This window comes from Spermophilus citellus, assembly GCF_964194105.1.
Source record: "Spermophilus citellus genome assembly, chromosome: 9".
Classification (NCBI taxonomy): Eukaryota; Metazoa; Chordata; class Mammalia; order Rodentia; family Sciuridae; genus Spermophilus; species Spermophilus citellus.
This window is the reverse complement of record NC_138191.1, coordinates 11,146,258-11,162,903: the sequence shown is the minus strand read 5'-3', so window position 1 is coordinate 11,162,903 and position 16,646 is coordinate 11,146,258. Positions and strand designations below refer to the sequence as shown.

The following is a 16,646-nucleotide window of genomic DNA, read 5'->3' as shown; positions in this document are numbered from 1 at the left end:
AGTCAGGCTCCCAGACAGCCCTTTTCACCGCTGAAAGAAGGATTTGATCCCGAGGGTAGAGGGCCATGGTATATCAGGAAGCTATTGAGTGTGATAAGTTCTTTGGAGAACTTGATAGGGAAGACAAGGCATTTTGTACATATTAATGGAGGAGCAGCAGCCTTGATCAAGAAAGTATTAATGGAGTTAGGGGGAAAGAGAAGGACAACCTTGGAAAAGGAGAAAATAAATTTGCCTTCTGAACCCGGAAGCATAGAATCCATACTCAATGGATCAGAGATGAGACATGCAAATTGACCCTCAAGAAACAAAAGACCGAATGAAGGGACATTGTTAGAAAAACGTGAAGGGAAGATGTGAACAAATTGCCAAAGGAGAGTCACAGAAGTGGATACTCTAATTGTGCCCATCCAAGTTCTGTCTGGGGCCAGACCACAGTATGTGGGAACTTGACAGGAGAAACCACACGATAGAAATGAACATGATAGATTGTCATTGAATTGTTGAATCTTAGATCATCTCCTTCCCTCTAGCTAGCGCCATGCTCCCTTCTGATGGTAACTCCTCGTGTTAACTGTAGAAATGTCAGGGCAATGGAGCACAACCAAAGTTGTGACTTGAACACTGAACCAAAGGCTATTTCTTGCCCCCATTCCTGCTTATTCCTTTATTCTGTTTGGTTTTGTCCTCATAGGACTTTATCACTCGATGTTTTACATTTGTTACATATGGCTCACCTCTCCCCAGCCTGGTCCTTAGTGATAACATAAGCTCCATCTTTTCCCTTCACATCTGTATTTTGCATTAGGACAGTACCTTGCATTTGATTGAAGCTTAATAAATATTTGTGAGAGATATAGCTAATTGTACGTCTGTTAACGACAGCTCGGATAAAATGAGACAGCATCCCAGATTCGGATAAACTCCGGGACATTCATGAGTTAGCTTACTGTGGACACTTGAACTGTGCTGAATTAACTAAAGTTGAAAACTACTGTCACGTGCAGACCTGTCTGGGTGGCCAGCGGGCTTTCCCCCAGCCACTTGCCTGTGCTTCTCTCCTGCTTGCTTTGCCAGCTCCCAGTCTCAAGCACAAGTCAATGACAAATGACACCAACAATAACAATGACATTTACTAAGGGCTTATCCATGTGCCAGAACATCACCAGATTGTAGTTGTTTTAAATCTCAAGTTCATCAAGTAAAATCCCACCAACAAGATACCAGAAGACCAGAGTTTTGGTCCCAGCTTTGACATTAACTTTGACACAGAACTTTAAGAAATTCTTCCACTTTCTGGGACTCTGGGGGTTTTTATTTTACTTTTACGTTTGTTTTTAATTTATAAAATAAGGGGTTGGGGAAGCTCGGTAGATTCTAATTTTTTTTTCTTTTAGCAACAGCACCTTATTTTCAAACAAATCCTGCTTCAGGGGTCACATACGTAAGAAGGTAAAAGCTGTGTCAGGGTAACACCTGTGGCTTTGCACCTGTCTCTCCCCAGCAGTCTAGGAGACAGCTCTTCAGAGAGCTCAGGAAAACTGATTAAAAGCCTGTGGAGCCCCTCTCCTGTTCTCCAATGCCTGGTCCAAGAAGAAAACATCACTTCATGGTTTTGCTCAGGGGAAAAAAAAAAAAAAAACACCTTTTGTAACTGGAGACAAAAGACATCACTGGCTGGGGAACTTCCTCCCTGCTCCAACAGAACAAAAGAGCAGACAAAGTGTGCAACTCCTCAGCTCAGCTTACAGTGGAATCATCTGGGACTTTGGTTGATGAGCAGAGGGTTTCCTAAACCCCATCCTCCACTCTTCTTCCCATTCTGACTCAGTGGGTTCAGAGCCAAAGGCATCAACATTTTAACTATCCCTCCTCAGGGTTCTAACGCAGGTGTACACATCCTATTTTGACAGCAATCATAGGGAATCAAAGGATACATAACCCAGAGGAACATACCAGTTCATTTTGGAAAGAAAGACAGACAAGTTAAAATATGGACAGGTGATACCTGGGAGGCAAGCAATGAATTGTTGAGGAGTTTGGTTGAAGGGGATCAGCCTAGTTTGTCACACCTCTGCATACCTAAGAGCTGGTCTAGTGAACAGGCAGCTGACATGAAAAACACTGAGCTCGGCTGTGCACCCTGGCATCAGTATCCTCTGTCTCCTCAAACCAGGCTGATTAGCGCTGCTGGCTGAGGTTCTCGAATAAACCCATTCACATGTTAGAGACTTTCTGCATATTCTCTTCAATAACCACAGACCCTGGCCTTTTACCAGGGGGCTCCAAGCTTTCATAATGCCAAAGCCCATGAACTTCAAACTCAGCTAACTTGCAGTAATTAATAACCCCAACTCATATTCATTAGGTTCCACAATGTGCCAAACTCTGCATTAAGTGCTTAGCTCATTTGATTTTCCCAGTTATCTTATAAAGTAGGTCTTGAGATTCCATTATGCAAATAATGGAAGCAAAGCAGTTTGCTTTCAAATACTTTCTATTATCTACTGTTTCCCTCCACATCTTCAGGGCATTGGTTGCCCAAGTTAGGGGTGGCTTTTTACTCTTACAAGTTCAGCCACCTGTGTTAGTCAGTTTTTTTTTTTAAATTGCTGTGCAAAATACCTGCTAGGAACAAATTAGAGGAGGAAAAGTTTATGTGGAGTTCACAGTTTGAGAGGTTCCGTCCATTCTGTCAGCTGTCTCCATTGCTCTGGGTTTGAGGTAAGCCATGGGACAGAGAGGGTATTGTCCCCACTGTCCTACTTCCTCAAGCCACACACCTGCTTATGATTACTACCCAGTAATACATTCGAATTATTCACTGATGAAGTTATGGCTCTCACCATTATCTATTTTTTTTTTTTTTTTGGTGCTGGGGATTGAACCCAGGGCCTTGTGCTTGCAAGACAAGGCACTCTACCAAATGAGCTACACCCCTAGCCCTGCTCTTGCCATTATCTAAAAGGTCCACTTCTGAACATTTCTGCATTTGGGATCATGCTTTCAAAAGATGAACATGGGGGGCGTGCATTTCTAAATCCAAACCATAATACTACCTCATTATGATTCCTTTAATAAAATTTTGCACTTGTTCTAGGATAACCAAATAATTCATCCTCCAAATCAGGACACTTTCTGTGAGTAAAAGAAGGTAGTATTAACCATTAGGCAAGAACATCATGCCTAAACTGGGACTATCCCAAGAAACCTCAAAATACAATTTTCTCATCTGTTACAAACTGTTTCTGCTCTCTGGAAATACCTGCATTTCATTTAAACTTTTGGCTTCAGCAGACAATTTTGTCTGCTATGCAGGGAAAATTGAAATCACCAGACAGCATTCTCCAGAACTTTTTTTTTTTTTTTTTTTTGGTACTGAAGATTTAACCCAAGTGTACTTTACCACTGAGCCATATCCCCAGACCCTTTTATTTTTTAATTTTGAAACAGGATCTCACTAAGTTGCTTAGGGCCTTGCTAAGTTGCTGTGGCTGGTGTTGAACTTGTGATCCTCCTATCTCAGCCTCCTGAGCGGCTGGGTTAACAGATGTGTGCCACAATGCCTGGCTTCTCTGAACAACTTCCTCCTCCTCCTCCTCTTCCTCCTTCTTCTTTCTCTTCTTCTTTTAAACATTTTTATTAGTTGTTGACGAACCTTTATTTTATTTATTTATATGTGGTGCTCAGAACTGAACCCAGTGCCTCACACGTGCCAGGTTGGTGCTCTACCACTGAGCCACAACTCCAACCCCTCCCTTGAACTTCTTGACACATACAAATCTACCAGTACCTTTGCCCATATTTTCTGATTATAGTGGGAGACCATCTTGTAATCTAAAACTAGCTCCTCTTTCTGGACTCTGAATCCCAGCTCCCTCACACCTCCTGGGGCTGAGAGATGGGTGGAGGAGATGACTTGTCTGCATCTTTTTTTTTTTTTTTAAGAGAGAGTGAGAGAGGAGAGAGAGGGGGAGAGAGAGAATTTTTAATATTTATTTTTTAGTTCTCGGCGGACACAACATCTTTGTTGGTATGTGGTGCTGAGGATCGAACCCGGGCTGCACGCATGCCAGGTGAGCGCGCTACCGCTTGAGCCACATCCCTAGCCCCTTGTCTGCATCTTCAAACCTCCTCCCTACTGGCTCCTCTCTTCAGCATTTAAATACGTTCATATCTTTCCTATATTAAGATCATCTGTGCTGGGCGCTATGGCCCATGTCTGTAATCCTAGCGGCTCGGGAGGCTGAGGCAGGAAGATTGCAAGTTTGAGACCAATCTCAGCAATATGGCAAGATCCTAAGGATTTAGCAAGGCCCTATCTCAAAACAAAACATAAAAGAAGGGCTGGGGATGTGGTTCAGGGGTTAAGTGACCCTGAGTTCAATCTCGGATACCAAAAACACCTTTCCCTCTACTATGTTTTCCTTTTTTTTTTTTTGGCGGGGGTGGGGGGTACCAGGGATTGAACTCAGGGGCACTCAACTACTGAACCACATCCCCAGCCCTATTTAGTATTTTATTTAGAGATGGGAGTCTCACTGAGTTGCTTAGTGCCTTGTTTTGCTGAGGCTGGCTTTGAACTCATGATCCTCCTGCCTCCGCCTCCCAAGCTGCTGGGATTACAGGTGTGTGCCGCTGCACCTGGCTTATGTTTTCCCTTTTCTCTCTCATCATGTATTTCCCCTCTCCTTTAAAAACAATTTTTTTGAGAGAATATGACTTATAAGCTCTTGAAGAGGTCTACAAGGCCTGGTAAGCTGTCTCCTGTCCATCTTTCTATCCTCATGTCAAATCTTCTCCATTTCCCTCTCCAGGTTTCCCTCTTGGCAGATGCCCTCTGTGCCTCAGCACACACCGCAAGGCTTTGCCCAAGCTGGCCCCACTGAAAAGAACAGTCTTTTCTCCTCCATTTCATAAAGAGTCCTTTGGGTGCAGTTCAATAATTTGCAGACCATTTCATTTCTCTCCAGCCACCTTCATGGTTCAATTGAACAATTACCCTTTTAGCATGGAACCCTGGAAGAGGTAAAGGAAAAGGAAAAGCATATATCAAGTGCACAGTCTTGCCCCAGGACAGAGTACGCACACAAACCTCAACGTGCTTTGACTGGGGAGGGGGGTGTCATGTAGTTGGAACTCACTTACTGGCTCCTCCAGAACTGTGGGTCTGCCCTATGGGTCCCCATCTTTCCAGATCCAAAGAGAACCTGAAAAAAAATTTTTTTGAGCAAAGGCTTGGACCTTTATTATCTTCCTTCATCCTCTCCATCAGAGCAGAATCAAATTTTCACCTCTCCCTCTTTTTCAAAGTTTTATATCAGAATTGGGGCAGGGAACTTTTTTTTTTTTTTTTTTTTTTTTTTTACTTTTAAAGATCCGGGCAGAAGAGAAGGAGGTCTACATTTTGCTGATGCAACCACTTTGTCGTATATAATGTTTTACTGTGCCCCACCCCAACACACCCTTAGAAGAGGGTGGAGGAAATCTTTCTGGGAGATGATCCAAGAAGGAGGAATGAGGAAAATGGATGGAGAAGGGAGAAAAGTTAATAAAAGATGTGCCAGCTGATTACTGCTGAGGACAATAGGAGCCAAGACCTTCTGAAGAACCATGAAGAACAGGCATCAGAATAGTTCAGAGAATATTTATCCACTAACTGGTCCCTTCATTGGCTGGTGCACAAAGCTCCAGTTGCACCTGTGCTTAGGCCAGGTGGCTTCCTACATCTGCAAAAAAGGACAAGAAGTGGAAAAACAGAACCCTCCAGAGTATAAACTTCAAGTAGGACTCAGTCATAAAACTGCCCATCACAGAGGTGAACAGGCTATGCCACAGAGAACTTTAAGTATGTGCTATAAGCAAGATGTTAGAATGGATGTCTTCTTGCTTGATTATTTGGAGCTGACAGTGTGACAGGTGTCAGGAGATTAAAGGAAGTGTCAGGGATAGCTCCCCTTGCAGAATTTACGGGGGGGGGGGGATTAAGGAGAAATGGTGTTGTTGTTCTTGGAGGCCCCTCACCCGTGGCTGGAAAATTGAAAAAGGATGACTGGGAAAGAGACTTCTTTGCAAATAGTTGTTACCTCTGGCCATAAGCCAGGTGAGGGGGACTTCAAGAAGAAGAGAGAACTATGAGAAGTACGTCCTACCAGTGAGAGTCCTAGGGGACAGCAGCCCAGGAGATAAGCCCAGGAGAGTAAAAACTGTGAATTAAGATCTGACTCCCAAGAAGGAGCCAGGATTTTGGAGCCATGTCCTAGATCCTGGAGGGAATCTGTCATGGCAAGAATGTTTATGATGGATAACTGAGGGCACCCTTAACAGACAGTCTGCTTGGTTGGCCTGGATGCTGCACAACAGGGGCATTTGGTGGGGTAAGAGAGGAGAATGGAGGTGTGTGGCCAGATGTCCAGGGACTGAGGAAGGAGTTGCAAGTGATCACCCAGAATAGAGGTGCCTCCACTCCTGACCAAGGGTGGAAGAAAGGGAGCCATAATTGTCTCTCAAGAGAAAACAGTTCCTCTTCATCATTTGCTAGACATGCAAAGCCACTCAGCCAGGTAAGAACTCCCAATCCTTCCCCATCTTTCTGGAGAGGGAAACAGTTTGGGGGAGACGGTTGAGAGAGTATACCAGTCAGGAGTGCAGCAGGGAGAGGTAAGCTGAGAGTGAGAAGAGAGCTTTTTCCTGCCCTTTCCCATCTCAGGCTCCTAGTCCAAACAAATCCAAGCCAGGAAAAGCAGGGATTATTTGATTATAATTTAGGTTTGGAGTTTTCTATATGACATGGGACAGGAAGTTTCCCTCTCTTTCGATTTCTCTCTCTGTCCTGTACTGGGATGCTCTATCTCTGAACTACATCCCCCGTTTTTAAATTTTGAGACAGAATATTGCTAAGTTGCCACGGCTGCCCTGGAACTGTGGTTCCCCCGCCTTGGACTTTCTGGTAGCTGAGATTACAGGTGTGTGCCATCGCACCCAGCTGGAAACTCTCATTCTGAACTGAAACCAGAAACCAAGCCCACATTCTCAGGGCAGAGGAGCACTACCCCAGTGAGTAAGAGTGAAGAAACCGTGGGAGACAGAAATGAAGTTGCATGTGGATCACAATCCCTGAGCTAGAACGGGAATTGGACTGGAGAATACGCTCTGAGAAGCCACTTTCTCTACATTCAACTGGGAGGGCTCAGTGAAGACTGGAGGTAGATAGGCTTAATGGATTGTTTATGATTATTTAGGGAGACAGGTTTAATAAACCTGAATACAGTTACCTTCTGGCTATCAGCATACTCGCTGTAGCAGCCAGGAAGGTGCCCCTCACTGTCCCTTCAAGAGAAAACTTATCTTCAGCTGCAAGGAGTACGGTGAACTGATAGCCTCTGGCTGTAGCACTGTCAGGATCCTGGGCAGCCCGGCCAATAGCTACACACCGTATTGGCACTTGGACATTCTTGCACGGTGAGTATACCTGGACACTCCTGCCCAACACAGGTTCCCTTTACTGTGCAACCTTTGTTCCAGACCTCACTGTTGAGCTAGCAGAGAGTGTGAGAACTGCTTCATGGCCTGAAGATCTCCCTACTCCATCTGCTCCTTCCCCCTTTGATCTTTTCCAGGCAGTAACCCCCACTAAACCTCTTTTACTCCTAATTCCAGCATCTGCTTCTCAAAGAACCTAACAGATATACTCACTGAACTTTAAACTCTGAACATTATGCACCATGACCTGTTTTTTTTTTTTTGCTTCTTGCTTTAATCTTATTTGAAAGATTTTTCATTTTGTGTTTTTAGTTGACAAAAATTTGTGTCTACACTTGTCACGTACACCATGCTGTCACGTGACATTGTAAAATGGCTAGATCTAGCTATAATACATGGATTACTTCACATACTTGGTTTTTGTGATGTGTACATTTAAAATCTGCTCTCTTATCAATTTCCAAGAATACTATGATTGTCGTAAATCTTAGTAACCATTTTGTGCAATAGATCTCTTGAACTTGTATTTCTTGTCCAACTGAAATTATGTATCCTATGACCAACATCTCTCTACCTACCCACCCACCCCTAACCCCTGGAAACTATCATTCTACTCTCTATTTATGTGAGTTTAGCTTTTTAAGATCCTATGTATAAGTGAGATCATGTGGTATTTGTCTTTCTGAACCTGACTTCTCTCACTTAACACAATGTCCTCTGGTTCATCTATGTTGTTACAAATGACATAATTTCTTTCTTTTTGAAAGCTGAGTAGTATACCATTGTGGTATTGCCCACATTCCCTTAACCATCCATCCTTTGATGGACACTTAGGTTGTTTCCATATCCTGGTCATAGTGAATATTGCAACAGCGAACATGGGAGTGCCAATCTCTCTTCAATATACTGATTCATTTTTCTTTGGATAAAGGTCAAATATTGAAATTGCTCTATATTATTTTATCTTTTAAATAAATGGGAAGACTAACAAAACAAAGTTTCATACTCAGGCCCAAATCAGATCTACCTTTATTTTGAAAAATCCTATCCCCTGAGGCTTGGTGCTCATAAACTTTAATAACTAACCATTTCTCCTCTTCACTTAGCAGATTCTATTCATCCTTGAGATCTTAGCCCAAATATCATTTCTCCTCCACAGCTTTTTCTCAATCCTCTTGACTCCAACATTCCTAAGTGACCTTATTATAGGTTCTTATAGTTTTTTTTTTTTTTTTTTTTTTTGGTACTGGGGATTGAACTCAGGGGCACTCTACCACTAGCTCTACCACTAAGCCACACCCTCCATCACTATTTTATATTTTATTTGGATACAGGGTCTCTTTGAGTTGCTTAACACCTCACCTTGCTGAGTTGCTTAGCACCATGCCAATGCTAAAGCTGGCTTTGAACCTTCAAACCTCCTGCCTCAGCCTCTGAAGCCTCTGGGATTACAGGTGTGTGCCACCTTAACCGGCAGATTCTTCCAGTTTTTGCTTTGGCGGGATATGTCAAATTTGTAGTTACTTGTCTAAGATCAGTTGTGAGCCTAGGGGTCCGTCCCATTGTCACAAATCTAAACTATTGGTCATTGCTAATTGCCCAGCACTGAGGACAGTGTGTGGATCATAGAAGCTGCTCAATAAACATTTGATTAAGGGTTGAATTTACTGAACTAGAGATGTGAAATTCTACAGGACTAGAATTGAATATGTATATGCCTTCATTGTGTCTGTGGACTTGAGACATCATTTTTGCTTCCTCATTACAGCACAAATTCATAGACTTGAGTGTTTTTAGAAGAAGCTTAAAGATTATTCAATCTGAGGATCCATCTGGTGTCAGAGACACTGCAGAACATTCAAGCACACGGTGGTCCAGTCTTAGCTTGAATACTGGGGACAGAAACTACCTCTCAAGGCCACCTACCCGTTGCCTCCTGGATAGCCCCAACTCTCAGAAAGTCTGTTCTTACCCCGATGTTCTGATAATCTATTCCTGAATCTGGCTATAGTCTTCCTATAGCTTCGATCAACAATGCGTTCATACAGAGTGATTTTAAAGCCTTTACATAACAATATCAATAACCCAGATCAACTTTGGTCCAAACTGCTTTTGAGAAAAGGAGCAAATTTCCCCCTCTGAATAGTATATCTCAAGTAGGAACAAAACTGGCTTTAAATAGAAAGAGTTCCTTCCCGTGTCCATTCTGAAGATAGCAATTGAGTGCTAACGTGTGACTCGGGGTGTGTGGGGGGGTGCGGGCAGCAATGCTGAGACATACAGAGGGAACACAAGATGGAGTCCTTCTAGGGAGATCATGATATTTATAAGATCACATGACCACAGCTACATAGGAACTACTGATAGCTGGGTCAAATGACAGGCTGGGGAGAGTTTGGGGCATGTGGTATCTATGGGGGATCTGGGCACACAGAGGGTAAGAAGTCTAGAAAGTATTCATTGGGAAGTAGGATTTGAGCTGAGTTTGGTGAATGGACATGAGTTAGTGGACAAACCATCTGACGATCAGGCCCAGAGAGAGAAGTCTTTCCGGGAGGGCTAGGGAGGGGCTCAGTGAGAATGGAGGAAGTTAGAGTAAGAATTATTTCCCTTTCCTCAGGACTGCCAACCAGTCTTGTCCACAGCTTGTCTTGTCCACAGCCTGGGAGCCGGACCAAGTCACTTCTGACATGGGCGCTCTTCCTTGGCTGCTTCTTTTCCTGCTACTCCAGGGAGGTGAGTGACTGTCCCTCCTACACAGGACCGTCTTCTCCACTCAGTTCTGCTGTTCTGCTAGTGAGACCCTTTTGGGGAGTTGTCTGTGTCAGGTTTTTCTGGGAGTACAAGGAGCAGGGTGTGGCTTCAAGGCAGGATCAAAAGAGAAGGACATCTGGGAACACAGAAGGGGGAGAAGTCCCAGGGTGGCAAAAGAGAAGTTAAATTTGAAGAGTGAAAAGTCAGAGGGAAGCCCACCCTGGTGGGTTCTACTCGGGAGCAATGGAGCCTACAGCCAGAAAAGGTCGGATTGAGAAGTTTCTCGACTGTGATGGAGCCACAGCTCCTGAGGCCAAGCTCCGCAGCCCAGAGAAACCAGCTGGGCGATTTCCATCCCTTTTCTTCCTACTTCTGCAGCCAAAGGGAACTCTGGAGATGATGCTGATACGGAGGAAGTAGTTGCAATCCTTCAGGAGTCCATCAGCCTCCCGCTGGAAATCCCACCGGATGAAGAGGTTGAGAACATCATCTGGTCCTCTCAGAGAAGGCTTGCCATGGTGATGCCAGGGAAAGAGGGACAGCCAGCTACCATCACCGTGATTGACCCTCACTACCAGGGTCGAGTGAGCTTCCTGGAGCCCAGCTACTCTCTGTACATCAGCAATGTGAGCTGGAAGGACGCAGGGTGTTACGAAGCCGAAGTCAACATGAGGACAGCTCAGCTGTCAACCACCCAGCTGTACAATCTACGCGTCTACCGTGAGTTTAGACTGGGGACCGACTGGGGACCGCAAAACTGTCGCTGACTTATGCTCTCCTGAGCTTCCCAGGCTATAGAGTTAGGGGTCTCAGGACTCAGGGTTTGGGTCTGAGGGGACAGGATGAGAGGGCAAACCCCTCCCAGTGTGCCCAGCTCCAGTATCTGAGCTGCAGCAACAGGTGGGTGAGCTAGAGAAATAAAGGATGGGGCACTAAAGGGTGTCCCCACGCAGGGATGAGGGGCTTTGGGTACACACCCTCTCAGGGTCTTTTCTCTCCCAGTGAGATTGTGTGTCAAAGGGATGAACACCACTTCCATTCTTGAGCACTAATAATCCCCACTGTGCAATATGAGGGGTCTTATCAATGTCTTCCATTTACTTGAACCCAAGTTTCTATTTTTTTTTGTGCTGGTCACTCTGAATCTACTTAAATCTTGGAAAGACAAGGGTTAAAATACAAGTGCCATTGGGAGAGGTGATAATATTTTGTAGAATCAAAGAAGCAGAAGAGGATTTGGAGGAAGGTGGGATATAAAAGTTAAAAAGAGGGCTGGGGATGTGGCTCAAGCGGTAGTGCGGTCACCTGGCATGCGTGCGGCCCAGGTTCGATCCTCAAAACCACCTACAAAAACAAAGATGTTGTGTCCAATGAAAACTAAAAAATAAATATTAAAAAAAATTTTCTCTCTCTCTCTTTAAAAAAATAAATAAATAAAAGTTAAAAAGAAGAACCAGGCATGGTGGCACATGCCTGTAATCCCAGTGATTCTGGAGGCTGAGGCAGGAGGATGACAAATTCAAAGTCAGCCTGGGAAACTTAGCAAGACCTTTTCTTAAAACACACACACACACACACACACACACACACACACACACACACACATATATATTATTTATTTATTTATTTTATGTGGTGCTGAGGATCGAATGCAGGGCCTCGCACATGCTATGTGAGTGCTCTGTCTCTGAGCCACAACCCCAGCCCCTTAGCAAGACCTTTTCTCAAAGTAAAAAATTAAAAGCGTTGGGGATGTGACTCAGTGGTAGAACACCCTTGGGTTTAAAAATCTTTAATCCCAGCTGGGTGCAGTGGCACATGCCTGTAATTCCAGTGGATGGGGAGGCTGAGGCAGGAGGATCGTGAGTTCAAAGCTAGCCTCAGCAAAAGCGAGGCACTCAGCAACTCAGTGAGACCCTGTATCTAAATAAAATACAAAATAGGGTTGGGGATGTGGCTCAGTGATTGAGTGTTCCTGAGTTTAATCCCTGGTACACCTCCACCCCCCAAAATCTTTAATCCCAGTACCAAAAAAAAAAAAAAAGTAAAAGAGAAGGCATAAAGAGGAGGTAAAAGGTAGAAGACACCAACGTCAGCTCGGTCTACCTTAGCAGTTGCCTGGGGACCCTGGAACCATAAGTGTTATGGAGTTTTTTTTTTTTTAATGTTGATGGACCTTTATTTTATTCATTTATTTATATGTGGTGCTGAGAATCGAACCCAGTGCCTCACACATGTCAGGCAAGTGCTCTACCACTGAGCCATGACCCCATCCCTGGAGGTTATTTTTTGTTTGGTTTTGTTTATTTGTTATTTAGGTGAATGGGCTCTCGAAGCAGCATCCATACCCCAAGGATGAGGAGCTTCGAAAAATAGATTCAATTCTGATTGTTCAGTGAGTCTTTGTGTTTTTTTTCTTTCTCTTCTAGAACGGCTGTTGAAGCCCAGAATCACTGTGAACTTTGAGATCTCTGGGGAAGGTTCCTGTAATATATCCCTGACATGCTTTGTGGAGAAAGGAGGCATGGATGTGACCTACAGCTGGCTCTCCTGGGGGGACAGTGCTGGCACAGCCCACGAAGGCCCCATCCTCAGAACATCCTGGAGGCCTGGGGACAGTGCTCTTTCCTATACCTGCAGGGTCAGCAACCCCATCAGCAACATCAGCTCCCATCCTATCCCTGCTGGGTCTTTCTGTGCAGGTATAAGGACCCCAGAGACAATTCCTAAGCTCATGCAAGACCCATGCCTCCAGGCCCCATCTCTCCCCATCCTGATTCTTCTTAAGAGCACACAGATTCCAGAATCTACATCCCTCCTATTAGCAGCTTGATACCGGAACTGGGGAGTATGATGCTCCCAACTTCCAAAGATCTCTTCTCCACTTGAATTGAGATTGCTCCCCAGAGCTCAATTCCTGAGCTTCTGTGCATGGAATATATATTTCCAGAGCTACTTGCAAAGAGACATAAACTGATTGTAAACCTGAGACCCCTTCTTGTGGAACTTGGGGCGGCTGCCTCCTAATCTTGCTCTTCTCGCTGATGAGCCCCTTTCCCTCCCTTCTTCTATCCCAGATCCTGGCTATCCTGAGAAGTCTTCCACTGTCTTCTGCCTCCTGGCTAAAGGACTGCTGCTCCTCTTGCTCTTGGTAATTCTAGTGGTGAGCCTCTGGGTCATCCGAGTCTACAAAATGCCAAGGATGAGGTATCTCAAGAGAAACAGAATGAGACTGAGGAAAAGGGGGAAGGCTGGCCCCAGCCCAGCCTGACCTGGGTCTTGACTCTGGCTTTTCTTTCCAGCTCTGGGGATCTTATGGCCTGGTGGGCAGAGGGGAAGCAGGGGTTCTCAAGGGTGGATACTCAAAGGACCATATTTTCCAAGAGAAGACCACCTGGCAATAAAATCAAATTAAGTACCCACTACTTCTGGGGAGCCTTGTTTGGTCCTTTTGTCCTCATTGGTTGCTCTAGCAAAAACCACTTTCTCTTTTTCTTTGCATCCTAGATCCTTCTCCAAGCCCACATGCTTTTCCCCTGCCCTTGGGGACTGAGTTGGAAGACCCACTCAATGTGAGGTGTTATTTGCTTTGACTTTGCCCATCCCATTTCCACCAACACACATGCTTTAAGGAAGACAAGTGAGAGAGTCCTTTGTACCTAACTGAACCCGTGACTCCTAAATAGGAGAATTTCAGCACCTTACAATCCTGAATAAAAGTGGAATTATTTCTGCTGATTCTTCTTCTCTTCCGTCCCCATTCTCATCCTGACAAATAGATTTACTATGACTCCACCTACCCTGCTGTCATCCAGAAGCCATCCCATAGGGGGATGGGAAGGACCTCGGTTCAGTCCTATCTGGTTTGGAGTTGAGCTTGGAGCCCTCTTTTGTTTCGCTGATGCCAGCTGCTCTGGACCTCTAATGCCTTCCTCATAGGGGTGACCGTTCTGTTGGATTAAGAGCCGAATTCTTGGACCACTGACTTCTATTTGTGGTTGGCACCACTGTCTGTCTGTTCCTTCCTTATTGACCTCCATGTCTCTTCTCTATGGAGTCTTCTTTGGGTTATTGCCTACTTTCTACCCTCTGCTCTTTCCCTAACCCAGGGATCAGTTTGAATTCTTCCCCTAAGCTTGAGGTGCCACTCTTTGTCTCCATCATTCCTCAGATCAGATCTTGTGGATCCTGTCTATGCAACTGCCAGACTTTGGTAGGAGGTGGTGAGGTTGAAAAACCAGTCCCCAAAGAGCTCCTAACATTTTTAAATGGATCCACTCTGCTGTCCAAGGGCAAGAACCCTTGTCCTTCTGGAAGGCAGTCTTTGGTCTGAGGCCAGTCTTCTGTGCCTCCCTTAGGTCCTGAGCACGCTTGATTCCCCAAAGCTCTGCAACCCCAAATACTTCTGGCTCCTTTCTTATCTATCCTAGTAGATGCCATTATAGGGTTGGAGACTACCTGGAAAAAATCACCTGGAGTCCATCAGGCACACAGAGAGCCAGCCCAATTCTCATGTATATCAGAATCTGGCACACAGAAAGTCAATAAAGGAATGAATGGTCCCTGGATGGGCTGGCCCAGGGATCTCCCTGGAGTTGGTAAAGTATGTTCTTCTTACATCTAGTCTCTGAATGGAGAGGGATGAGACCCTCACACTTCCCGGAACACCTGGAAAAGGAACACAGAGACACACACACAAAAAAAGAATTGAATATAAGCTCAGAGAGGTCCAGGCCTCTTCCTTTGCTAGAAGCTTGGATAATTATCACTTGATATCACTTTATAGTTTGAAAATCTTCCTCACCATTTGAAATAGGTGAAAGCAAACTTGGGGAAGGGAGTATCTAAACACCTACTAAGTGTCAGGGACTTGAGTTAGCACTGGTGAGTCAGAATAGACTCTGTTTGCCCACAAAGAACTTGTGTAAAGATATGAGAGGTGCCAAGGGACCTGGAGAAGATGCAGAATGGTGGGAGGAGCCACCATTCTGGAGGTTAACAGGTCAAAAGAATTTTTGACTTGTGATTAGCAGTGAGTCCGGGGAAGGGAGAAAAAGGTCATTTTAGCTAGAGAGAAGGTAAGTGCTAAAACACTGACACATGAAAGAAGAGCACAGAGACTCTGTGGACTGCGAGGCTGCACACTCTGATAAAGGGGTAGGTGACAGACTAGGCTGAAGAGTGGGCAGGGGCTCTTTTAATAGACTCTGGGTACTTCTGGAGCTTAGAGTCTCAATGGATCAAGAGACACACATATACAAAGTTAATGACAAGTTTGAGAAACCTTCTTTTCTAGTACGGTGAGAGGACCGGTGCTCATGGGCATGTGATTAACAGCATCCCTCAAATCACCATTTTCTCATATTCTTGTAGCAAACTGAAAATATGTGTGTTGGTTGATACTAAGATCAGGTGGAATCCTAGTAGGCTGAATAAACTTTCCCAGAGAATTATGACAATGAATCAAGCACAAGCTAGAGGAAAAACTTTACTTTTTAACTTAAGGGACTGTTTTTTAAAATTTATCTTTAATTTTAATTTTTTATCCACTTTCACTTCTAGGGTAGTGAGGGAACAGGGAACAAGTTATAGGGCTAGGTTCCTTTTCTTACTAAAAAAACTTTACAATATACATTATATTCAAATGAAAATTATGACAATAAAACTCACAAAATAAGCTCCCAGAAAAACATGAGCATCTCATAAACTTTTTAAACAATTCAAAATATTACTTTAAGAAAGTTATTTTAATGTCCAAATGACATGAATTTATCCTCCAAAAACTACTGGAAATAGCAGAAATGAAACTTTGGTACCAGAGAAGCTGATTTAGTGTGGGGGAGGAAGATGGTTCTTGCTAGTTGGTGAGGAGCCAAGAAGGCAAAAAGCCTTCTAGTGACCACATTTTCTGCCCTTACTTTCTTGTAAAACATTAACACATTTTCATTATAGTCTTACAAAATGGTAGGGCAGTCCATTACAATGTAAAGTAATGTTGCAAAGCTGCTACTTTAGGAGTCTTTGCAGAAAGGATGGAAGAGACCATGCCCAGTCTTCTTCTCCCCCAAGTACACTTCCATCTCTGTGGCAAAAAGCACCCAGACAGTTACACTTGGAAGAATGTTCCAGCAGTCAGAGCTCACTGAAGATAGAATGCATACCACAGCAATGCTGAACTTCCTGGCCCGGGATGTGAACAGATTGGGGTTGGCTGGCCACCACGAGGGATGATTTGGTAGCGATTCTGTTGCAAAACAGCCTTAACAGGTCAACAGTCCAAAACAGTCCATCCTACTGGGTCTCTACTGATCTTGCAGCCATAGTTCTATGAATCAGCTATCTCAGTTTCAGTCTAGTATTTCAGACTGGGGTGAGATAAGTGTGTGTCTGAGGGTGAAGTCTCCAAAGGG

General features: G+C 44.4%; 1 protein-coding gene across 4 annotated transcripts; it reads left to right on the top strand.

The window, feature by feature from the left end:
- The first annotated feature begins 7,095 nt into the window (after positions 1-7,095).
- Positions 7,096-14,774, top strand: SLAMF9 (SLAM family member 9). Of its 4 annotated transcripts, XM_081308578.1 has the most exons (7): positions 7,096-7,461; positions 8,817-8,936; positions 10,103-10,218; positions 10,615-10,956; positions 12,666-12,938; positions 13,314-13,387; positions 13,744-14,774. In XM_081308578.1, the coding sequence occupies exons 3-7, from the start codon at positions 10,173-10,175 to the stop codon at positions 13,810-13,812; spliced, it is 804 nt and encodes a 267-aa protein (XP_081164704.1). In that variant the 5' UTR covers positions 7,096-7,461; positions 8,817-8,936; positions 10,103-10,172; the 3' UTR covers positions 13,813-14,774. The 4 variants fall into 4 exon arrangements, with proteins under 4 accessions (XP_081164704.1, XP_081164705.1, XP_081164702.1 ...); XM_081308579.1 differs by lacking the exon at positions 13,744-14,774 and having other exon boundaries at positions 12,666-12,877; positions 13,314-13,525; XM_081308576.1 differs by lacking the exon at positions 13,744-14,774 and having other exon boundaries at positions 7,098-7,461; positions 13,314-13,737.
- Positions 14,775-16,646: the final 1,872 nt, after the last annotated feature.